This window comes from Epinephelus fuscoguttatus, linkage group LG1, assembly GCF_011397635.1.
Source record: "Epinephelus fuscoguttatus linkage group LG1, E.fuscoguttatus.final_Chr_v1".
Classification (NCBI taxonomy): Eukaryota; Metazoa; Chordata; class Actinopteri; order Perciformes; family Serranidae; genus Epinephelus; species Epinephelus fuscoguttatus.
The window spans coordinates 15,744,449-15,770,130 of NC_064752.1; the positions used below are offsets into that span (position 1 = coordinate 15,744,449).

The window sequence follows — 25,682 nt, forward strand, 5'->3', positions numbered from 1 at the left end:
GTGCTCCCAGCTGGCCCACGGGGCCTTACAGGTATATTCAGGCAAACAGCATGTAAAAAATTACATTACACGCAACATGAACATTAAAGTATGTATACATGTTCTAGTAGAAACCCAAAATCCAAGTATGTACCTGAATATGAGCATAATATGGGACCTTTAAAACTAAAATTTAAGATGATATATAGGCTAATATCATAATATAATAATATAATATTGAGATATATAATATATATATATTATTAGAGTAGAAATAGAAAGCCCTACTTGTCATTGTACAAAGAATATATAAGGAAATTAGGAGTGCTGCATCTGATTAGGTGCCAACTAGTCAATAAAACAGGAAAGTAAAAAAAAAAAAAAATAAATAAATAAAAACAAAAAAAAAACAGGCAACATAATCATTCATAAAATTGTAAATAATTAGTGTAAAAAATTGCTGCATCAAGGTGTTATACATGTGGAAAAAAGTGTCTTATTATTATCATTATTATTATTATTATTATTATTATTATTATTTATTTATTTATTTATTTATTTGTGTATAGAGGATCACCATGTATTACTTTAACGACCTGCCTCTCTTATTTTGAAAGTCCCAACCGGAAGCGGTAGTCAGTTAGCCTAGCCTAGCTTGTCGCCGTGTCGGTGGGAGGATCTTGCTCGCCTGCCCCGTTTCTCAGCACCCTCTCTGTAAAATTAGCGAATACTGCAGCAAGAAGTGAGTGTGTGCATGTGTGTATGTGTGTGTCACGATCAAGAGGAAAGAGCAAGCGGGGATTAATATTTATAAAAACCTCTCATCTGGCTGCTGACAGGTAATTATGAAACGGAAGCTGTAGTTTGACTCAATGTTCTTATTTGACACAAGTCGACAGTCTAATTATGGCTCACTTACTTGGGTGAGAGAACAAGGTGGTGGCTTGTCCTCACACTAACACTCGCCTTATTTCCCTGCTCAGGTAGGACTTTAATCCCCGGCTGTAATGAAGTCTATATCCAGTGTGAGTGTAGTTGTCAGGGCGTGTTTCTGTACAACTGTTGATAGCTTCATTGTTGGTAGTTTCAAAGTCAAAGCAGCAGATGAGATCCTGTTGGTATGTACAGTGTGTCCAAGTGCTGCGACCTCAATAAGCAACTCCGCATGGCAAATCTCCTAATGAGCCATTTCTATTCCTGGGAACTCTTAATTTCCTCATTATTAAGACTCCCAGCTCTCAGAGGGCGTTGTTTGAACTGCCAGCAATGATTTGCAAACACAACAAAACACGAGGGGGAGGAAATCTGGTGACTTATTTAGGCTAAAACGCCCAAATTGGCTTAATTATGTTAGAGAAAGGGTTTTTAATCTGATTTAAACAGGAAGGTCACATTTATGATAACTTAAAATTCACATAAATTAATAATAATTGCCCTCATCCTTCTTAATACGACCTGTTTCAAATGTATTTTCATGCAGAAAATATTCTTGATACAGTTGGCAGCAAAACTATAAGTGCTTAAACAATTAGTCAATGACTCCATTAGCTGCTGACAGAAAAATATTAACGGTTTTTCAACAATTCTGATAATAATTTAGTAATTTATCAAGCAAAAATGCCAAATATGCTCTCATTCCAACTTCTTAAATGTGTATATTTGCTGCTTTTCTGCGTTTTATGTCATTATAATTTGAATATCTTTGAATTGTGGACTGGTATTTGAACAAAAGAGGAAATTTGAAGAAGGCAAGGTGGGCTCTGGGGAACAGTGATTGACATTTTTCTCTATTTTCTGACATTTTATAGGCTAGACTAAACAATCAAAGCAATCGATTCGACTGAAGTATTGATAATTAAGTGTTGCAGCCCTGAAAACTGGAAAATTTTAGTTTCATATACTCAAAATCAGCTTGTTCAACTACACACTTGTGCGTTAGTGTCTTCAAAATGTAATGCTGCTGGTATATATTAGGGCTCTAACTAGTATTTGCCATCATTATTGATGAATCTGTTGATTAATTTTTCTTTTTTCATCCATAAACTGTCAGTAAATAGTAAAAAGTTTACATCACAATTAAACTGAGCATGAGGGGAAATCTTTAGAGTGCTTGGTTTGTTAATGGACAGTTGTTAGTGTCAGCAAATTGTTGTTGATTTAATATTCTGTTTCTCAACTTTTCAATTAATGTACCACTAATTTCCTCACAAACTGGATCTACAAACCGAGGGACAAAGAATCTGCATCCATTTTGATGATGAATTTGGGGTCAAAAAAGCCTGAAATCTGCAGATCCCAGATTCTTAAATGTAAAAAATGCCGTTGGTTTCAGTCTTCTTTGATAGTAAGCAGAATCTGTTTCACTTTCTGAATGCTGTTCAGACCAAACCAGCAGTTTCAGCTTGTCACCCTGAAACTGTGTTAGTCATTTTAAACAATTTCCTGAGATCACAGCCCAAATGATTCATGGATTAATGAAGAAAATAATCAGCAGATTAATTGATAGTGAAAAGAATCATTAGTCGCGGCCCTTGCGCTCGTCCCTGGAGGAACAGATGTGTTCAGGCTGAGGAGATCTGGTTTGTTTGCTGATGAACTGAGTTGCCGAGTGAGTCATGAGGTGTCGGTCGCTTCTCTCAGAGCTCTGTGGTGAATCCTCTGCCTCTTGTCTTTGAGTTTAGTCACCACGTTGCAGCTGCCACCAGCTGACTCGACTCTCTTGTCTTGCCCTACTTCCTCTCAATAGGCTTTGAGAGCAGAAGTGTCTTCCTTTAGTGTATTTATACATTCATACATTCATTCGCTGCTTGACGGAAGCGGTTAAAAAGTGGCCGGGCTGCGGGCCGTTAATTTGTAAATGGCCGGCCAATACATGGATTAGACAAGCTCTAGTTGTTAGGCCCAGTCATAGTGATGTCAGTGGATTTTCAGGAATAGTTCAGTATTGGTGCGGTAATTATAAAGTTTAGCTTAGCTTGGCATAAAGACTGTAAATGGGGGAAAAACTAGCTTCACTAATTAACTTTTTTTAATTCATTAGTTTAATCTGAACAAAAACGTAAGTGTCAAAGCAACAAGTTGAAATTTTATGGCAGGTTATCATGGATGTATAAAGAAAGTAGGATGCAGCGCCGCCATTTAGCCTTGACTTGTATGACTAGTACAGTTTGTACTAGTCATACAACAATGAAAAAATCCTGTTAGCCCAATAAACATTGTAGCCGCTGACCACCATTTTAAAAAATGTTTAGCTACGTACTTGCCATGCAGTTTTCATTTATTTATTCTTAAGTCCCGTTTCCATTTCTTTTAATTCATCCATGAGGGTTATAGAGTGCTGCAGGGATGACATTTATTTCTAGACTGATACGAAAATTAGCATTGCCCTGGTTTCCTTGTCAAAAAGCAAATGGGAGTTTTCCATTGAATTTTGGATTATTGCAGAAAAGAAGTGCTGTGGCAAACAAACATTCATGATACTTAAAGGTTTTGTTCAGCAAGATAATCTCCGCAAATTAGTAGAAGTAAAAAGCTAACTAGCTATAAATGATACAAACACTATGAAAAACTACACTATGATCACATGACCTCAGCGTTGCCACCACAAGGGGACTGTAAAGCCATGTTCGACATTATGGTGTTCTGTAGTCATGGATGCCATTGTGGTTTGCACCCTGTGGGTCAGCCCCTCACTTCAGGCCTGTGTTCAAAGAAAGTATCAGAAATGAGAATCTCTCCTGTTTTTGGACTGTTTACAACTATGCAGTTTGCGACAGGAGTCGTATTACCAGGCGTTCAGACTGAAATCGGGCTGCATTGGTCGGCACGTGATGCTTCAGGTTTCTGTGAAATACAATCCAGGAAGTGCAGTTTTAGCAACAGATCAGTGAACCTGAAGACTGTCAATCACCAAAACACATTACAGTAACTTATGATGCAATGATACGGTCTTTTGCAACTCTGGAAAGCTATCATGCCGGGGACTGTAAATGATAGGAACACTTTAAACAAACTACACTATGGTCAACAAGGCTGGAAAGCTGTGTTCGATGTTATGACTCATTTAGCCACTTGTTAGCAACTGCTTTTTTTAAGACACGTAAAAGCTTCCAAATTCACAAGTGGGGTATTCACTGACATATTTATGTTGTGGAACAAAGTGTGGAAATCTCTTAAGCTTGTGTTAACCACAGACCTTATTTTAAGCAGCTAACTGAAAACCCATTAAAAAAACTGTTGACTTAAAGATTAGGGAACCAAAACTTCATGCTAACTTATTTCTGTGTATTAGGACTCCTTCCACTCTATTTACTGGCCTATTTCTTGGCTGGGAGCAGTGACTTAGTCTTGTTTTTGCCTTGTAGTTGCCAGGAAGCCAGCTGAGACTTCTTTATGCTATGCTAAGCTAACTGGCTCTAGCTTTATATTTAGCAGACATATGAGAGTGGTGCTGATTTTCTCATCCGACTTTGGTCAAGAGCAAATAAGTATTTCCTCAAAGTTATTTCCTCAAAAAATCTCCTTTAAGTTCCCTTATTATAAGTTAAGAATCTTTTTTTCTTTCTTTGTATGGATAAGGGTTATGTCCTCCAAAGTCCTTAAAGGAGATGTCATACCTGGTTTTATTTCATGGGCTGGCTGAGTTTTGGGACATTTGGTTATTTCCATGGGTGTACCACTAAATCCATGACTCAGTGAGACTAAAGAGCTGGTTGTGTTTGTAACATATGCCCAAAGAATGTAAGAGGCTGACCTGATCCTCTGTATATTCTCCTCTTGTTGTGTAACAGGGCTCAGCACTCACTTTTCAATTTTATGCACTCAAGTCCACAGCTTACACTCAGGAATCTCTACATTGTACCCATAGATGCTCGATCTGACACGGCCCGAAGCTCTCGTGTAAGATTAGGTTTTGAGTCGTCACCAAACGTCTGATCTTGTATGTCATCTGATGTCTGTTACTTCCTGTCAGATGTTTTTATACCCGGTTAAAGGTGGCGGAGACACGCTGCCTGTCTCAGCCACAACCTCTGCAAGTTTATGAACTTTGGCCCATTTGTCAGACTGACAGACTCGCAGAGGAGAGGCAAATTCTTGCGTGCCTTCACATCTGAAGGTTTCTTTCCTCGTGAAAATGCAGTATCAGCCTGTTAGCTCGTGTCTCTCGTGAAAAATAGTTGTAAAAACACAAATTCCTTTTTAGAAATGAGTTGGTGCCAAAGCTACTGGAGGGCATTTCTGTAAAACTTCACATCCTTGAAGTACATTTTTTGAACCTGTAGTAAAGTTTTGCATTGTTCCACAGAGGTTTAGACTAGACTTGTAATCTCTAGGTGAATGTTTATCTGTCCAACTGATAAACAGTGAAAACCAGGCCTTGGTTTTATTGCTCTGTTAGTTATGAAGCTTGTAATCTACAACCAAAGTTTGACTGCGCCCCTTGACAACCCCTGTGTAGTGGCAACACACATAAAAAAAGCCAGGAAATAACTTTTCAATGTTGATAACAGCTGATCTGTAACTGCGGGCTCTCTGGGTCTAGTGTTGTGAATAAAAGAAAGAGGTGCGACCCCGTGAAGCCTCTTAGACGAGCAAAACAATCACGCTCGGCCTCATTTCCTGTAATATGTTTGCTTGTTTGCAGGACCTCAGAACAGAAAAAGTCATCATCATCTCAGGAACAGCAGGCCTTTTTTATTGGTTGGATGTTTGTCGATGCTCGGTGTTGTTGTTGAATTAAAAGTCATAGAGGTTTGAACGGCAGCTCTACCTCAGGGTCACGCTCTGCTCTGCTCTCCTCTAACTCTGCTCAGCTTGTTGCATAACTCCTTTTGGCCCCTATAAGCCTCAGGAAACCTCCTTAGAGACAGAGAGGTGGTGTGTTCATTAACCCAGGGCATTGCTCAGATAGTTGTAGGAAGTAAAGGTGCTTTGCTTTCATATGTATTTTAATGGCTCCTCATGTTTTCTTTGGATCAAGTTTATGTCTGCTTTCCTGAGTCTGAGAGCATTTACTTTACACTTTGTCTGCTTTATTGCTCAGTGACACAGTAAACTCAGATGTACTGTGACGGATTCCATACTGTACTGTATTTCTGTTAACTTTGACCTACTCTGTTCTGAACATTATGAATTAATATGTGCAATATTTTTAAATAATTTCTGAGTCAATAAACACTCCAAAAATGTCCACTACAATTTCCTTGATTACAATTGGATGTGCTAAGTGTTTGTCTTACCAACAATTCAAAACCCCAAAAGATTTACATGTTAATAATATAACTTTGCTTGATAAATATTTAAGCGATTAATAGATTATCAGAATGGTTGGTGATAGATTTTGTAGTCATTAACTCATTGATGAACCGTGAAATTGTTTCAACGCTAGCTGACCTCATAGAGGTTTTCTTTTTACAGCATTTGATAGTGTCTTTGTAGCCAAGTAAGTAAAAAATGTAAACTCTATGTAGATGATGTGAATCTAATGACAATGACCCTCTTTAAAATTGGATGATCAAAGTTATGGCTCCTGGCAAAGTAATATGCTGCGTCCACATGGAATCTGGCAGACAACAAACCAGTTATGATTTTAGTAGACAAGAGCAGGATGATCAAATTAGGTGAGGCTCTCTTAACTTCTTGCCATCCTCCATGATGGAATTTACAACTGGATGTTACAAAAGGGGAAAATAAAAGTGATCTGTACAATTACTGGACAGTATTAATTACATAAAATAATTATATGAAATTATCTTATTTAATGTATTTAATTCAAGTCTTTGTAAGTAGTATGGCATTACCTCTGTTTGTGTGTGTACAGACTTTAAAAAAAATATTATATAATGTGTAAATTACATAGATAATCCATAATAAAGATGGACAAGGTGACAGCTCCCCAAAAGTGAAGCCAAAACCTTTTGATTGCCCCCTGGTGGCTGGTTGCAGTATAGGTCATAATCCCCGCCTCCTCCATGTTAGCAGATGAGACATGGGCCAAACTAAAATCTCAGAGTACACATCAGACTCTTGAGATATTTAAGTCGTTGCTGAAGACCCATCTTTTCTCGTTAGCATTTGACGCATGTTGAGCCGAACATTGCCGATGTATGGACTGTTTTTATTGAATTTTGTGACTATTGTGCACTTTATTTTGTTTTCTATTGTTACTCTTGCGTGCTCTAATACTGTATTTTTCTATTTCTATAGTTGTATTTTAATACTTTAGTGCTTTCTAGATTGTACAGCACTTTGGCAAACCTCGGTTGTTTTAAATGTGCTATATAAATAAATTTGACCTTTGACCTTTGACCTTTGACATCAAATAAAGTTTTCCCAAATGTGGTTTCTGTCATTTTATATAGTTTTTGTCTCAGTAATATTTGTTTTTGTGTTGTTTTTGGTTTTAATTAGTTATTTGATGCTATTAAACAGAGTTTAAGTCATGATTGACAACTATGTGAGCAAATTGGTTTGCCTGCAATCAATGCGCTACTCACAATTGGTTGGATGAGTGTGTTGGCGGGGGCTGGATACCGCCCAGATCTCTGCTGCACAGACTCTGGCTCCAAATTATGTCACTAGCACAAGATGGCAGCAGCCGTATGCAGGATATTTTGGCTTCATGTTTGTACAGTGGCAGGAGACACGTTGCCATCTTTATATACATTCTATGGTTAATTAGTGAGCTTTTAGAGGTGGTGGTCAGTGGATTACATACTTTATCTTTAGAGAGAGCCAAGCAAGCTTTTAACCCGTGTTCAAAGTCTTAATGCTAAGCTAAGCTGTGTTGCATGTTGCTTCATATTCACTGTATTGACTTAAGAATGGTATAATTGTTTTTGTTGTACTAAGAAAGTAAGGATGCCATTGTCGTTTGTAACCTGTGGGTCAACCCCTTCAGGCCTGTGTTCAAATAAAACTCTCAGAAAGGAGAATCAATCTTTTGTCAGACTACTTATAACTTATAGACAGAGGCCTAACGCAGCCTGTGATGAGAGTCGTACTAACGGGCGTTCAGACTGAAATTGGGCTGTGTTGGTTGGCGCATGTTGCTTCAGGTATCTTTGAGTCATGAAATACAATCGAGGAAGTTCAGTTTCAGCAACAGATCTGTGAATTTAAGGACTTTCAGTCGCCAAAACACGTTCCATCGGATTATGATACTATGATACAGTATTTTGCAACTCTGGAAAGATAGTATGCCAGGAATTATTTTATCTTCCATTGCGATGGTTGTGAGATAAACAGTAGTACACGGCCTTTAGACAATGCTTATTTCAGAGGGTCAAGAACCAAAAATGTTGGAACCATGGCTGAAAGATTGAGGAAAAATATATAAATAGTTTATATCACTGTATCAGGTTGTTCTCCAGTCTGTGTTTTGACTTACTGCAGTCAGACGAGTGAACTAAAGTTCAGTCAGCTCAGTGTTGTTTTATCTTTCCTTACACTGTGTCTCTTAGATGTTTTAGCCTGTAAGTAACACGGTGTTCCTGCTGTCTCACAGTTACAGTTGCTCCTCAGTCAACCTCTGCGTGATTGAAGACTTTATGAATATGTTCTAGCATTCCTCTTTGCGCCACTGGATAAATCTCAGTTGTGTTATGTGGAGTCACAGTGACAGGTAAATGAAAATGTCTGCACCCTGAGCTGAGTGATGGTTATGTAGCCGACAGAATGATGCTGAACTGCGCCTGCTACTGTCACAGCTTTCATGAAGGCGGTTAATCTCTCGGCGTTACCTTTCGCTTTCATTCTGTTGTGTGGAGGTCAGAGGTCAGCCAGCTGATACTGGTTGCAGATAAGTGGTTCCCATTCACATATTTGATTGCATCAGGCTTGGATATGAATGTGGAGAGGATGAATGCTGGATGAAACATAATGAATGGGTTTGATCTGGATGACAGCGCTAGTGAAATCTGTTACCACTGACAACCAGCTAAACTTCCTCCTCAGTTGTTGCTGTCATTAGTATCCATTAGCACCTAAATGGAGGACATCAGTCATAGACGTCCTGAGTATTGGGCACAGTTTGTGACAATATGGGACATTTTCACGCGTAATTTCCTTCAACCAATGTGTCAAGATGTTCAGTCATTGGCTCCCGATATCACTGCCACCAATGACAAACTATCATTGTGCAAAGAGAGCCACGGTGCACATGTGCACGTATATGTGAGTAAGCATGCTTGCGTGCTTGCTTGTGCTGCGTTGCCTCTGGCAGCCCTCTCCGTGTCCCGGCTCTGCTGAGGCCTGTCCAAACAGAACTGCAGCCAAAAGCTCCTCCCGGGCTGCACAGAACAGGAAGTGGATTGTTTTGTTTCACAGGGTGAGCCTCTGAGGCCTCGGTGCTGCTGTCTCCCACTCGCTCGGTTTTGAACCCATCATATAGTTCAGGCCGTCTCTGGGCCAGGTGGCAGTCCCTGGAAATCAAAAGATACTGTTCCAGATTTCAGTATCAAAGTGGACGTAGTCTGTGTTCTCATTAAGTATTCTGTCTTTTGTTGAATATAGTCTCATAATAGTCGAATCTTTTGCAACTGCAGCTGAAGTGGGGGATCATATTTGGCCGTCGTGTTACATCATATTCAGGGGTTTTGCCTGTTTGTCTCAAGCAAGAATAAATGTTGACATTGACTGTGTTTTTGCAAACCACAGATATGTTACATTGGAACATTTCATATGTAGCGGATATTTTTAAACTTACAATTTTCAACTTTATGTTATGACAACACTGTGATTAATGTGTGGTGAGGCTTAGGCACAAAAACCACATAGGGTCAGGAAAAGATCATGTTTGTCGCTACAAATGTCCCGACCTCTTGTTAAAAAACACCCACTTTTGTTGTTTGTTGGTCTGGAGCAGTGGAAAGCCATCTTATTTAGGTGTCATCCCCTCCTCCTTATACTGGGCTGTTGTCTTTCAATACATATTAAACTTGTAGAAACAACAGGAGTGTGCTCACTACCCAGTGTTTGCTCCAGCAGCCTAAATTCAAACTTGAGTCTTTGGCTCAACCTGTGTGGCTGAAACCAAACACACTGCACCAGAGGGAGTGGGGCTCTGGGCACGAGGAAGAAAATGTGAACAAACCATGACCAGACCAGTATTCCCATAAGGGGGGAACAAACCCAAGATGTTATAAACTGTCAAACAGGCAAACACACCCAAAATTTCCAGTGTGGCTACTGATTATGCCAAGTCTAAATATCCATGGAAACAGGGCCGGGGAGCAGTCTCTCCTCTTGTATCCTTGTTTTTGCTTTTTACTCTTTCCTGAGTTTCTTTGCTCACTTTGCAGCTCACTTTTTAAAGGGACAGTTCACCCCAAAATCAAAAATACACATTCCTCCTCTTACCTGTAGTGCTGTTTATCCATCTAGATTGTTTTGGTGTGAGTTGCAGAGTGTTGGAGATATCGACCACAGAGATGTCTGCCTTCTTTCCAGTATAATGGAACTAGATGGCACTCAGCTTGTGGTGCTCAACGTGCCAAAAAATACATTTGAGAAACTCAACAGCATTGTCTCTTTTCAGAAATCATGACCGGGTTACTCAAGATAATCCACTGAGCTTCATGTGAGCAGTTTCACGAAGGAACTATTTTCTTTCTGCCGAACTACACCTGACAACCAGATCACCGTGCAGGAGGAAGTGTGCATCATATTTAAGTGAAGGCAGACATCACTTGGCAACTCACACCAAAGCAATCTAGACTGATAAACAGCACTATAGGCAAGAGAAAAAAAAAATGTAGTTTTGATTTTGTGGTGAACTGTCCCTTTAAAATGAGTATCGCTGCAGAGCTGCAGTGATGAGTCGATCTTTGAGTTATTCTTTATGGAAACAATGACTAAATTTTGTGGTTCCTGTTTCTCAAACGTGAGTATTTCCTGGATTCTTTTTGTCTTGTACGACTGTTTGTTGGACAAAACAAGACCTCGCTTTGGGTTTTGGGAAACTGGGAAGGACATTTTTCCCTTTACATCCATCTGCCAGCTGTTTCCAGTCTTTGTGCTAAGCTAAGTGTCTGCTGGCGATAGCTACATATTTTCTGTACAGACATGAGAGGCATCAATCTTATAATTTATTCTCTGCAAGGGAGCAAATATATATATTTCCCAAAATGTCAAACTATTATTTTAGTTAGTGTAATATATGGCATCCCTTTCGTTTTCTTCAGAAACATGAACTCAGTTTAATAATTTGTTAAAACTTTGCAAATGCTGGCAGGTATTAGCTTCGAAATGTCAGAAGATTGAGATATTAATTTTGCACAAATCCCTCAGCCCTGCATGGATGAAATGATTTTTTTTAGCCAGCCAACTAGATGAAATTGGTGACACTAATCCACAGATCTGTTACGAAACCAAACAAACAATAGTTTGACTAATAACCTCACGTCATATGTGATGATTTTTTGTTATTTGACGTTGCATACCGACAGGTCCGCTGTTGCTATGCGTCCGGGCAGAGATTAAAAGTGGGCGTCGGGGCAGACTCAACTCAAAAGTTTCGCCAGCAGCACTGAAAGATTAATTTCCCCTGATAAGTGGGTGCCCTCGTGAAGAGGATTGCTGTCAAGACTGTCTGGCAGAAAGTGGATGAGGTGAGGAGCCAAATGACTATATGCACAGCTGCTCCCAGGCAGCAGGGCTCCAGCTCATCCATCAGCTGCACTGCTAACTCATCCCCCACACAGGCTGCACCAACTAAACCAGTCTGTTCTCATCTGGGCTTATTGCAGAAATGTTCTCTGTCCTCTTGGTTTTATGGATTGTATTTTGTACACGGGAAACCAGCAAAGCTTCAAGCGTAGTTGTAAAATGTAACCCCGCAGCCACCTTTGTTTGACATGGTTTTGTTTTAGCAGTAAATACTTGCATGTTTTTTCCTCTTCTGCAGTTTATACACACGCTCATAACTCTGTGAGCCCCATGTAAGCAATTACATCTTCACACTGGAGCAGCATATGTGCAGCAGGTTTAGCTCTTGTTCCTTTAATGCTAGGTAATTTTGAGAGAATTAGGATGTTGTATTCCTGGAGAAGCATCTGGAGAGATCAAACAGAGGGTCAAGTTTTGTCTACTTTTTTGTTCTCCAGCAAATACTTCACCAGCTGCTCTGATTTCCCGGACGCTTTTCTGTTCCACACACGTTGCAGAGGGAAACTAACAGGGCGGAGCAGGAGCCTGATAGCGCATTCCTTCATGTCCCTTCTTGTCTCAACAACCCCCCCTTCCTCCTCCTCCAGTATCTTCCTCCTTTCCCTCTGTTCTTCATGTAGCTTTGTAGTCTAGATTTGTCATCAGGGATTCAAGGTCTGTGACTGCAGTTGTCTGTGACAACAGCAGTTCAGAGAGCGTTCCCTTAGGTGTAATGCAATGCAGCACTGTCAGTCAGAGACGTCAGAGCGGCCGCTGTGGAGCCACTCGGCATGAGCAGAAAAAACTTTTTGTATCTTATCTTGTGTTCCTGTGATCTTTACAAATAATTTAAATATCCGTAGTGTACAATACACAAAGTGTGACTGTGTTTGTTCCTGCAGTATGACAAGCGAAATCTCCCATGACGGCTTAAAAGTTTCTTTTGTCTTTTGTAGTACTGCTGATAAATTTGACACGCAGCAGTCTTGTTGTTTCGCTTTTGGAATGTTGTGAATGTGACAGATTCTTGTAAAAACCCTCCTCTCGTTTCCCCAACAGAGATGGCAGCCATTCGGAAGAAGCTGGTGATTGTCGGGGACGGAGCTTGCGGGAAAACATGTCTTCTCATTGTTTTCAGTAAAGACCAGTTTCCTGAAGTCTACGTCCCAACAGTGTTCGAGAACTACATCGCTGATATCGAGGTTGATGGAAAACAGGTCTGTACATTTGACGCCCATCTGAGCAGTTAAGATGTCGTCATCCACATAGAAAGTCTTTCCATTTCCATTTTTTTCCAGTGCTGCCTTTTAAAGTGATATGAATCAACCTAACTGACCAATCTGTTTATAAGGAGAGTCTTGTAAAAGAGGGCATTAATACACACTAGATGGCTAAAGCTGCAGATTCAAGGTAGAGAAATCAGTATCCTCATTTGATGATCCATGTAGACAATATGGAAATATAGAAACAGCACTGTTGCAACATATAGCTAGATATGATAGTGAAAAAATAATAGATCAGACTTATTTAATTCTATCATTTCTTTTCTTACTCGGATATTTAATTATATTGTATTGTATTTTCAGATTTTCAGTGTTTTCACTTCTAACATTATTAGAGTTAGAGATGTGTTTGGTACCCAGAGTAATGTGTGCTCAGGTTGCTGGAGTGCAAACTTCTTTAAACACAGTAAAGAGCAGAACAGAGCTGCCAACAGATTTTGGGATGCAGTATTTAGAATATGTGCATTCGTCCACCCAATAAAAACATTAAAGTAAAGGATTTTTTTTTGACGAAGTTAAAGACATTAACACCATGATCCGATGCAGAAAAGGCACAGTTTGTGCATATAAATTCACCAGAATGAAGGAAATTTAAGTGTTTGATACTCAAAATTTTCTGGCCCCTAAAGCTGAAACAAATCCTGCACCCTTGGCATTCAGAATCAGCTTTCACATACTGGGATATACTGCCCAGTGGATGTGCTATTGTGAGCAAGACTCTTTTAAATAGTTGTAACTCCACAGAATACTGTAGAATTCTGTGTGCAATATCATTTCTCCATCAATATATCATATACAATATAACATTGATTATCAGGTGTCTGTTTTTTTTTCTCCACGATTTTAGTTCATTTTTGGTAACTCTTGTACTTATCTTACTCCTATTGTTACTCTATTAGGCACTGGTTTTGCTCCTTGAAAACACTTCTTATCTTGTATATTTGTATATTTTGCCAGATATTTAATACTCTACTGTTTCTAAAACTGGGCCAAGTGACCCTGACCTGGGGAACCCACTGGTTGTTCTGGTTGTGAATGTTAGAGTGTGGTTACAATACTGGAAATGTGAAGCATTCTCTGGCACAAGAATGTCCTTCAGCATAAATAAAGTGAAAGTGAATTGAGTTGAATTAACTTGAACACTCGGCCTTGGAAGTATCGCTGGGTTAGGTTACTACTGCAGCTAGAAGCTAGTTAGCATCTTAAGTTAGAGCAGACAAACACACTGTTTGGTGGATTCCTTACACTCTTCATATACACTCTATCCGTCTCGCTGCAGCCCCATGAGCACCTCCTTAACATGTAGAAATCCAAAGCTGGACAGACCTGCTGCTGAGCCTAGTTATGGCTGCCAAGCTCGGGGGGAGGGGTTTAGCAGCTGGTTACAGGTGCTCTGTCTGAAATCCTTCTTGTTAAAAGTTAATTTTAAAACCTGCTCTATTATGTAGACAAATATCTTGTGTCTCCTGTGTTGTCTTTCGTAGAAAGTAGTGGGTTTTGTTTCCCTATTGTTTCATTGCGATTAGGATGCTTTGTTAACCCACAAATGAAGTTACTGTGTTTGGAGGTGCAACATGCAGTTTGGAGGGTTAGGAAAAATAATACTGTAAGGTTTTGTTTTAATTCAATACAAATACAAGTTCACCCAGTCTGGTCCTAATGATATGAGCTGGTAATATATAATACTATCAAAAGATAAAGTAACCTCCTGAGACCCTGCGTCCTCATGAGGACATCACATTCTTGGTTTACTGGACTTTATGCTTCATTTTATTTAAGTTAGACCTGTTGTCCTCATTCGTGGACACTTTTTGGTCCACCAAGTGGTAGTAGGAGCCCAATACACTAATCCATGTAAAAACAAGATGGCAGCCATCTCTGCCAAGTCAGTCTGCAGCTGATCCCGACACTAAAGCAAACAAGGTCCAAAACCTGATCACATTTTATGGTTGAAGCTTGATAGGGCAACAAATTTGACCAATTTTAGCAACAGTAACAAGCTAAGACGCTGTTAATTAGGAAGTACTCGTTTGAAGACATTGGGGCTTTACTGTCGTCTCGTTTTAGGACACTTGGACTTAATTTTTCTTCACAGTGTTTAGTTTTTATACTTCTGAGGTCCTACTGATCCTAAATAGCTAGGAGAAATTAAAAATGCATACCAAACAAAAGTTCAAGTCTCAGGAGGGTAAAGTGTTTCTTTAAAAAACCCTACAAACAGATTGATTTATATTGTTTATATCATATAAGGTGGATAGTTTCATGATATATCACTAGATTCTATTTAGGTCATAATTATTACGCAGTATATCGCTTACTGTAATCAAAACAAAAAGAGATCAAATGGAAGTTGATGCCTTTTGCCTCGCCATGACCTCTTATTATTTGCAGACAATGCGAAGGCAGAGTGCCGAGTTTCCAATAAGGGTCAGAGGTCAAGTTTGAGCAAAACATTTTTAAAATAATGTCTACAAATCATTAAGCTGGACACCAAAACAACTTTAAAGTCATTTTTTTTTTAGTTGTACTCTCTTGTGAGTTCAGATCTTTTGTCTTTGTAGGGCAGTACCGTGAGCAGTCATCTGAGATTTGGGACACAATGAATCATCGTCTTTTTTGGGGCATCCGAGTCTCACAGCTGTAATTTTCACACTGCACTATAGCGTAAAGAGGGAGTTATTTTAGATGCAGTTATGAAACCAAACTACGTTAGAGTCCTGCGCCCAAGAGTGCGTGATGTCTTGAATCTGAGTCACGGGGAGTCGGTCAGCGAGGCTCGGGTCTGAGCCGCAGATGGCGTGTTATGTCAAAGGGTTTTGTTCTCTTGAGCCGACCACCGCTGCAGGATCACCACTTGGCAAAACAGGAAATGACTCTACTTCCCAGCTTCCTGTTCAGACAGGGAACAGGGATGTCTCCCGGCAATCCCTCTCCTCCCGCCAGGACCCTCCTGCCCGATAAACGCCTCTCATTTCCTGTCCTGGTCATACTTAGATGGGTGGGGGGGCGAGGAGGAGGTTAACTGTTGTGTTCTGGAGAGGAAATATAAAGTTAGGGATCCATGATGGACATCAGTCTAGAGGGGGATCATTTTGGTGAAGATATGAGTGAATTACCCCCCCTCGAACTTTAAAAAGGACAGCAGCCCCATAAGAATTAGCCCATTATACAACCAGCAGCGTTAGATTTCTTTTCTCAGCCCCTAAATTTGAGCTCCCTCCCTCTTGGGGATAAAGACATTTTCTCTCTCTCACCTCCAGCGGATTGGGCAGCCTCTAAAAATAGCTGTTTTTTCCCCTATTTCTTTTCCTCCCCAACGTCTGCAGCTCACAAGTCCAGTGGGAACATGAGCGCTCCGGTTGCTCATGCAGTCTCAACAGTGTGCAGCCACCTCCCATCCTCTGCAAACTTCTATTTTGGGATTGATGCTTGCGCTCTCTGTGGGCACACCAGGATCTTTTGTCATTCAGTAAAGTTTTCAGTATTTAAAACTTCTGCAGAAGTTCCCCCTCTTGAACACAGTGAGTCAGCTAAAGAGCGGAGAGCCGGGTGAAGAGCGGCTGTTAATGCCCGTACAGGGACAGAAGGTATCTGGTTTGATGCTTGCTAATCTCCCACTTTCCCTAATTGAATTAATCAGTGGTGTGATGGGATGAGGCCAGTCCCCGAGTTCATTTCCACAACACTGAGAACATAACAGACTTATGAAGCTGATTAGGTCAGAGCTGCAGCGGCGATGAGAAGCGAATATCTAAAAAAGGAATGCAGCCGGGGTAAAACACACAAAGTTATGATCGGGATGCGAGGTATGTGTGTCAAGAGGAGATAAATGTCCCGAGGTTAAACAATCTTAATATTATTTACTCCCTGGTATTTAAAGCAGCGGCCTTTGGGAAGAATACTCAGAGGCACTGGTTGCCTCGGGGTGCATTCGTCATACTTTAAACAGTCACGACTCTCAGAGGATGAGAAAAGAAACGTCATCACTAATGATGTTGTGACTGGTTTAATGTTTGTGTAGTCATCTGGAACAGCGAGCAACTCTGTGTGCACAGCTAATTTTAATTTTAAGCCCACGAGAAGGGATTAAATTACAAAACGCTCAACAAAATGATGAATGAGTCATTATTTACTAAATTTATCTCACTTTTATTGTTAGTTTTTAAGGCACTTGTGTTAGCTTTGCTCCTTATACACCTTACATTTAGTACTCTGCTGTTTGTTTGTTTTTTGTAACAATTTCTGGCACAGTCCTTTGGGTTTGATAAAGTTCTGTCTTATCTTATTTTATCTCATGAACCCAGTTGTAAAAATAAAGTTATCTGGATCAGAATGATTTGGAAATCCCATGTTTTTTCCCAGGATCAGCTAATCCATCTTACTTTTGCTCTGTTATTTCAATGATGGCAACGATGGATTGGATCACCCTGATCCAGATACAAATATTTCAGGATTACCTAAACTGGATAACCAACGCTTTAAATGGGACTACACATCATAATTTAGGGCACTAGCTATGTGAAGAACAACAGGTGGAATAACCAGCATGGGGTTGCTGCATATTTTTTTATTTTGAAGAGACAGAGGACAGGAAGGGGAATGCGATTATTGGAACTACTTTTGACTGTGTCATTGTAATTAATATAAAGTGATAAATGTCAGTTAGAATTAAATAAGGTAAGGTAAGCCTAAATGTAACCCTGTCCTTGTAAAAGTTTTGCACAACATGCACCAAAGGTTTGATACAGATCAGGACCAAGACTGGATAAGATATCCGATTTGGATTTGATGTCAGAATTCTTTCTTCTTCTGAACAACCTGTTTTCAAGATTTGATCAGATCTGGAAGCTGAACTCCGCCGCTGAACAGCTGGGCCATGGAGATAATAAGGAGTAACAGGAGAATCACTTTGTTTCTAATCCACTGCTGTGTACAGTGTGTGTATTTTGTCTTCTGCTTCTTACACTGTTTTTCTTCTGATTTCTGCCAGGTGGAGTTGGCGCTGTGGGATACTGCAGGCCAAGAGGACTACGACAGGTTGAGGCCTCTCTCCTACCCTGACACAGATGTCATCCTCATGTGTTTCTCCATTGACAGCCCAGACAGTTTAGGTGAGGAAATGCTGACACACTGCAGCTATTGTTAAAACCTTGTGTTTGTATTTTAGGCGAGACACTCAGGTGAAAACAGTTTTTTCATTCATTGGTCTATTTTGAGCCCTGTGATAGTCTGGTGACCTGTCCAGGGTGTACCCCACCTCTCGCCCAGTGTCAGCTGGGATAGGCTCCTGCACCCCGGTGCCCCTTTACAGTCTAAGTGGTTACAGAAGATGAATGAATGGTCAATTTTGAGAATGTGGGCTATTTTGATTGTATAACATGTCTCTTTTTAGACTTATGGAGAGAATTATTTAACACTGGATTTATAGTCTTGAATTTTATGCAAAAAAAGGGCATATTTAATTTGATAATGCCTCATTTAAATATTTAATCATAAATTTCAGAAAACTTGTAATCGAGAAAAGAATCATCTCAATGTAAGTAATTAACTGGGGAAGTTTCATGGTGATATCAATTTCAAATTTTTACCCTAGTGTCTTTAATTAATTAATTTTACAATATATATCTTTAAAGGCTGTTTTGTCTCATACTCTGAACCAAAAATTTCAACTTCAGCAGCACTTGCACACAAAAAAACTACAGTTTTATTCCTGTCTGTACTCTGAAATTATTTGCATAGCAGTTTCTTGATTATATCATTCATAGCCAGATTTATATGACATTTTAATTTCTAAAAACATGGCGGAAATTGACTTATTTATCGCTGTTAATAGTAATAAACTTTATTTATGTTGCACCTTTCATACAAGAAATGCAGTGTTTTACAATAAGGGCAGTATAAGCACTGAGTGCTTCACATGAAAATAGAGGAGAAATAAAACAGAACTGATTCATAAAATCATAGAATTGTAAAACTATAAATCATAGAATCAAGAAAGATTTTAAAAGCGTTGCAGCAGCATGAAGCGTAAATAAGTAAAAGCGTAAAAAGAAAGAGTTTCAGACCTGTGCAAGGAACGTCAGAGCTAGTTGAAGGCTCAAGTGAACAGATACGTTTTAGCTTTCTTTTAAAAAATATTCAGCGAGGTAGCTCCCCTGATATCTATAGGTAGTGTGTGCCATAGCTTTGGGGCATAACTGACAAAGGCTGCATCCCTGATCTTTTTCCACCTGTTGCTGGGAACCTCCAAGAAACCAGCAGCAGTTGATCGCAGTGTTCTTGGAGGCAAATAGTTAACACAGGAGTTAGCAATGTAGCTCGGTCCCAGCCCATGTAGGGCTTTGTATACAAGGAGGAGGATATTGAAATCAATTCTAAATGTCGACAGGATTTTCTGATTCATGGAGTGATAAAAAAAGATATCCAAAACTCCTCCTTAAAAATCTTTTGACTCTAATATGTCAACACAGTGAAACAAGAATTTTGAACCAGGCTTACCCAATATTTAGAATTTTTGTCCTGGTAATGCCTGCATATCAGCCCATATTTAATTAGAAAATGCATCGTCTTAATGTCAGTACTCATTCTGGGAATTTTCATGGTGGTATCAATTATTTTATTATTCAAAAAATGTACCTTGTTCACCTGTAGTGTCTTCTCATGTACAGTCTAAATGAGATCAACAGCAGCAGCACAAACGGCCGACTAATATGATAAAATGTGTGACTGTAAACTGTGTAAATGTGATATTTTGTTATCGTGTTTATCTTCACAGAATCAAGGCAGTTCATATCAGCTAAGCAAGCTGTTTGTTAAATGCCTTAATGGACTTGATGGGAAGTAGGATTAGTGCAGCTAAAACCATCTTTGCCTGGAGCAGTCTGCAGAGCAATCCATCATGAGAAGTGTTCTGCGCCGTGACTCTGCACTGCCTGTCCTTTTTTATAGTCCCCCCCTTCCTCTCTCTCTCTCTCTGTTCTCAAGTCTTTCTGCTCACTTCTTGTCTCTCTCTCTCTCCCGGGACAGAAAATATCCCTGAGAAGTGGACGCCCGAGGTAAAGCACTTCTGTCCCAATGTTCCCATCATCCTGGTGGGGAACAAGAAGGACCTGAGGAACGATGAGCACACACGGAGAGAGCTGGCCAAGATGAAGCAGGTATACAAAAGCCTCTGAAGGTCAGTCAGCTGTGGATTGGGGATAATCGGGCACAAGTAGGCACCTGTACAATACTGAGGCACCAATGTGGACATGTGCAGGGTGGAAACATTTAAGGAAGTTCAATCTGTGAAGTTCTGTCAGAATTATTTAAGGGAACTGCTTTGTTGGCATGTTTTTTAAGGGACAGTTCACCCCAAAATCAAACATACATATTTTACCTGTAGTGCTATTAAGATGAGGTTGAAAATAGCAAAAGTCAAACGAAAGAGGAAGCATTAGGTGAACATTATCTCCCTGTTATTTTTTTAACCTGCCTGTCACTGAAAGTTAACTTCCCTCTGTGGGAACAAACGGGGCCAGCCTTCTGAAAAGGCTCTTAGTGGCCTCTCAGTCTTACTATAATGACAGCAGCATATTGGTTTACTGTGTCACAGCTTGTCACTGTGGCCCATTCTCTGTCTGTCTCCAGGTCCAACATGTTGACAAAGCTCTCCAGCTCTTTCAAATGCCGCTGTCAGCTTTTCCTTTCTGTAGAAATCAGGAGCTGTTTGACAAAGAGTAGCACCAGGTCATCAGTTCAAGTGTGATGGATTTTTACATGGTCACAGAGATGTTGTTGGCTCGACATGTGTAAGCTGTCAGTGTGTAGAGTGAGGCTCTCATTCCAAGTTGTACCTATGTGCCTACATTTGTCATCATTTTAAGAAGGTGTAGACGGGCGTAAAAACACAGGTGCATCCGATTCAGCTGTACAGAAAATATTGGGGATGGTAGATGAACTGAACATGTTTAGGGCTGCTACTGATAATTATTTTCATTATCGATAGGTAAGTCATTTATTTTCAGTATTAATTGTATAGTGTATATAAATATAAAGTGTTTAAAAGCAGTAAGACAAACACACATTCACAATATCTCAGTCTAAAATCCAAAGATGTTCACTTTATGGTCATATATGAGCAAGAAAAGCAGCAGCTCATCCCATGTGAGAAGCTAAAAGCAGAGAATTTTTGGCGTTTTTGCTCCAAAAATAGCAGAAACAGTTAATGAATTATCAAAATAGTTTAGATTTATTTTATGTTGATTGACTGATTATTTGACTAATGATTATTTGACTAATTATTTGATTATTTGACTTATTACATTTTACTTTTTAAAAGGAAAGCTCTCATTTAAATGAAAAAATAAAAATAAATATATATCTATTTATTTTTTTTATTTTATTTTATTTTTTTATTTTTTTCAAGTATTTTTATTGAGCCAACGATCAAATAACATGCACCATTTTGTAGTGCCTGTGCTCATTTCATTTTACAGAAAGGAGTTTTAAAAATAAGTTCACAGAAGCAGGAAAACATCAACATGATTTAATTTATTTTAATAAATAAATAAACAAAACAAAAAATGGTTATTAAATATCCCAATCATTTTTTACATTTGAACCAAAAGCTGCCACTGTCACCTTATGTGACATATTTACAGGTTTTTTTTAAAGATATTGTGGGAAAATAATAAATGACATTCAGTCACCCTTAAAAAAAAAATTACATTTTCTTCCCTTCAGCAAAAAGAGAAAATAAAAGAAAGATAACCCACCTTCTTTTCTGAACGTCCCTCCCCATGACTGATCATTTTTGTACAGTCCCTGACAGTCTCTGCTCTCGCCCTGCAGGAGCCGGTGAAGACAGAGGAAGGCAGAGACATGGCCGGCAGGATCAGCGCTTTTGGCTACTTGGAGTGCTCGGCCAAGACCAAGGACGGTGTTCGGGAAGTGTTCGAGATGGCCACCAGAGCGGCGCTGCAGGTCAGGAAGCGCAAGAAGAGAGGTGGCTGCACGCTGCTGTGAGCAGTCCACACGCCATCAAATCAACTGACCGATAGGAGAGAAAAAAAAAAGGACTGACCTTTTACCAAATGGCATCTTTGTACTGTATCTCGCATTTCACGATAACACGCAGGCAGAATCAAATGCAAACAAACAAAATACAGGAAACGGACTTTGTCTATATTACAACCGTGGTTTAGAAATTGATGTTTAAAGTTGATTTGCATTTGTTTTTTTCCAAACTCTGTCTTCACCCGTAGAATGTTTTCCTACTTGTTTTTCTTTATATTTGTAACGTAACGAGGCAGTGATAGATGCACATATTTGTATGCAATATTCTTCACGAGCTTGAGCGAGCAGCACCCTTCATGGCTTGTATAAAGTCTCCATGAGTAAAATCCAGACTGTCCTGTTAGTGTCACTTCTGTTCATCATGGTAGTCCTGATCTTTGACCATAAGAGCTAGTGCCTTTTTTTTTTTCCTTTCAAGTTTGTACGCCACCATCTCTGTTTGTCAGCTAGTTAACATTTGAGCTGAGGGACTCTCCATTGTACTGTAGCTAGTGTTGTCATTGTGAAACCTGAGCAAAGCCACAACGAAGGCTTTCAGTGCTGGTGACTCATCGAGCACAACAAACGGTTGCTTGTGTCGTTTTCGTTAGTGCTCCCTCAACATTTGCTCATTGAGGATAAAGAAAGTAGCTGCCTCATGTAAACAAACGAGATCTGATTATTAACATGCATCCTTCATAACTATCTGTGCAGTGGACCTAGATGGGGGGGGGTGAGAACCGGCCAATCGAGACACAAGCCAATATGACTCAACTATGCACAATGGCTGTTAGGACCAACAGGGAGATGACACAGCTGAAACAGAAACGAAGGCCAAAGCCTGGAGAAACCTCCCTTGTTTGTTTATTGCGGGTGACCGAGTTCAGCTCTCCTCCTGCTACGATTCAAGCCAGCCGGTCACGCCCGCTGTTGGAATCCGCATGTTGGACGGGTTAGCCCAGTCGTGGAAATCACGTCTTGTTAGAGCTGTTGGCCTTGGCGTGTGGATGTTTCCAGTCGGGTGACATTCTTTACATGTTTGAGAGGAGCTGTCTGTGTGAGGAGTTTGTTTTTCCCCGGTGCCTTCTCTGTTGCGGTGTGCCTTTTGGTTGTTCTCTCCCAGACCAGATAGACCAGCTGCTCCACGCCACCCCCTGATAACTGACTGACGAGGTCAAGAATGACCCATCTGACATGTTTCACAAAGCTGTGTTTCTATAAATGGCTTCAAACATAGACTTGATTAAGGAGGATGTGTCATTAGTGTCCTAAACTTTAAGTCTTCAGAAGATAAATATTACGATCCTATCCATTAATGCAGTCTCATCTCCATTATCTTGGCAGTTAACATAGGTTACATCAATTTGCATCATGTGCTTTTGCGTCTGGGAAAATTACATAACTTTTATAGCACATTTCTTCAGCATCACTGGAAAAACATCTGTCTGCAGCCGTAAAGATCGTCTTTGATGTTTTAGAGTTGTGTGTCACTGCCAAAGGAAAGTTAGTGCAACTGTGGAAAAATGGAAACTGGGTTTATTCGTCTGTCTTTATCCTGATCTATGTCGGTCTTGATCTTCGCTTCTTGGCAAGAAACATTTGATGTTTTATGGCTCAAGTCAAAGGAGCAGAATATCATCAAGGGTCCACGATGAACTGTACTTTAAGGTTCAGTGTGTTGGATTTAGGGGGGACATGTTTTCTTAAGTGTATAATCACCTGAAAATAAGAATCTTGTTTTCATTACCCTAGAATGAGCTGTTTATATCTATATAGGGAGCAGATCCTAGTCTAGAGATCACCATGTTTCCCACCATGTTTCTACAGTAGCCCAGAATGGACAAAACGGACAGCTCTACATGGGGCCATTCGTGGTTTCGTATCGGCCACCATAGTTTGCATCCTTCTACGAGGAAAGTGTTTCAAAATCATTTTTATTTTTTACATAAAAATGCTTTATTCAGTGTTTTCACAAGTTTTAATCACTCGGGGTCTCATTTATACACATTGCGTATGCACAAAACGAGGCCTGAAAGAGGCGTACGCCACTTCCCACGCAAAATTTGTGATCTTTAAAAACAGACTTGATGGGAGAAACTTTGACCTAGGCTTACGGACATTTTGGAGACAGGAAATTGGTGACACATGGTGAGGTGGAAGCCTGATTGTAGAAATTGTCAATTATTTTCTGGTGCACACCATTTTCGGCTTTTGTCCATACGTACATGTTTAATATGGATCCTACGCATTGTCTTATAAATGAGACCCCTGGTCTGTTTCGGAGAGGAAAAGACATCTGTGGATCATTCGGCTCCAACAGTCAACACTGAAGGAATTCTAACCTGGAGAAGTTTCAGCTGGTTGCAGTCTGCAGTCCTCGCCAATCTCACACACTGAACCTTCAAAGCAGCTTTTAGAGACCCGTCAAAGACCGTCCACTGGTCCTCAATCGTGACCTGAAAATCTTAATGTCTTGATATACACTGCTTGAAAGGCCCAGCGGCTGTCCTCAGGCACACCTTGTTCCCTGCCTATGTTGCTCATTCACGTACTGTACATGTCCCTTGGTTGCATGTTGCCGTTGGTCTAAGAAGGAGGGGTGGATGTTGAAATGTGTGGTATCTTTGATGTTGCATGCAACCTTCTTACAATGCCAGTAAAGGCAACAAACCTATCCAGCTGGCAGGATCTGTGTCTGTTATACTGTAATGCAACTTTATACCCTCTACTGGCCAAGCACATTTATGCTTTAACTGAGGTGGAGAAGCTACAACTTATACAACTATTCTTTTCCACAGCTCAACTGAGGCTTTGATGGTAGTTTTTCTGCAGAGAGGTGGCTCTGATTACAGTCACACACACACAAGCACCACTTTAATGTTGTTACCTCCGATCTTTCTAGAGTGGATCCTGTTTTAACTCTTGTGCATTATTATGGACAGCAACAAGCACACCATAACAGACTCAGATCCTCACAACTACAGGTTTTTATCAATGAAAAAACCGTGGGTCTTGAGATATGCATTTCATAGTTGTGGCATGATGTTCACGGGTCTCAACAAGCTTAACGCCAAGGAATTCTTGGGAATTAGGTGGTGGAGATAGTTGAATAACTCCCACAGCTGGAAGCACAGCATGATGATGAAAGCATTCCCTTCGAGCAGCAGAGGGCCTCGTGTTTGAACATATCACTAAGAGCATGTACAATACTGCTGTTTATGTGTATGCAGATAATGTCGCGCTATATCAGAAGTTGTCCTTATGATGTCGATGCCTGCATGAGAAAACCATGGGTCTTTACAGTGAGCTTACACACACACACACACACACACACACACACACACACACACACACACACACACACGTCTTTGGGATCAGCTTCTGCTCAGTGTTGTGTAACTTTTTCTTTTCTTTCTCTGGAAGTATTTGAAATGATAAAGGATCCAGATTTATATAAAAGCTCATTGTAATAATGCTTTGTAAACAGAAAGTGTTGTAGTGAATGTTTGATCTGAAGTGAACATGAACATTGTTAATAAACTATTTTTGAGACAAGACTGACTCGCTCTCCCTCGTCAGTTCTTCTCAGAAATGATTTACTGCATATGATGCCATTAAAGATGATGATAAGTCACAGTGAAGGTTGTGACTGGGGATTACTTTTCCAAGAAATGAGACTTTTTCTGTCCTGGGATCAGAAGCACATTGTACTGGGAATCCTGGGAAATGGACTCATTT

General features: G+C 40.0%; 1 protein-coding gene across 1 annotated transcript; it reads left to right on the plus strand.

Annotated features, from left to right (window-relative positions):
- Positions 1-661: 661 nt before the first annotated feature.
- rhoca (ras homolog family member Ca) lies at positions 662-25,501 on the plus strand. The gene is made up of 5 exons (XM_049602207.1): positions 662-818; positions 12,685-12,842; positions 17,899-18,019; positions 19,935-20,065; positions 21,741-25,501. The coding sequence occupies exons 2-5, from the start codon at positions 12,687-12,689 to the stop codon at positions 21,912-21,914; spliced, it is 582 nt and encodes a 193-aa protein (XP_049458164.1). The 5' UTR covers positions 662-818; positions 12,685-12,686; the 3' UTR covers positions 21,915-25,501.
- Positions 25,502-25,682: the final 181 nt, after the last annotated feature.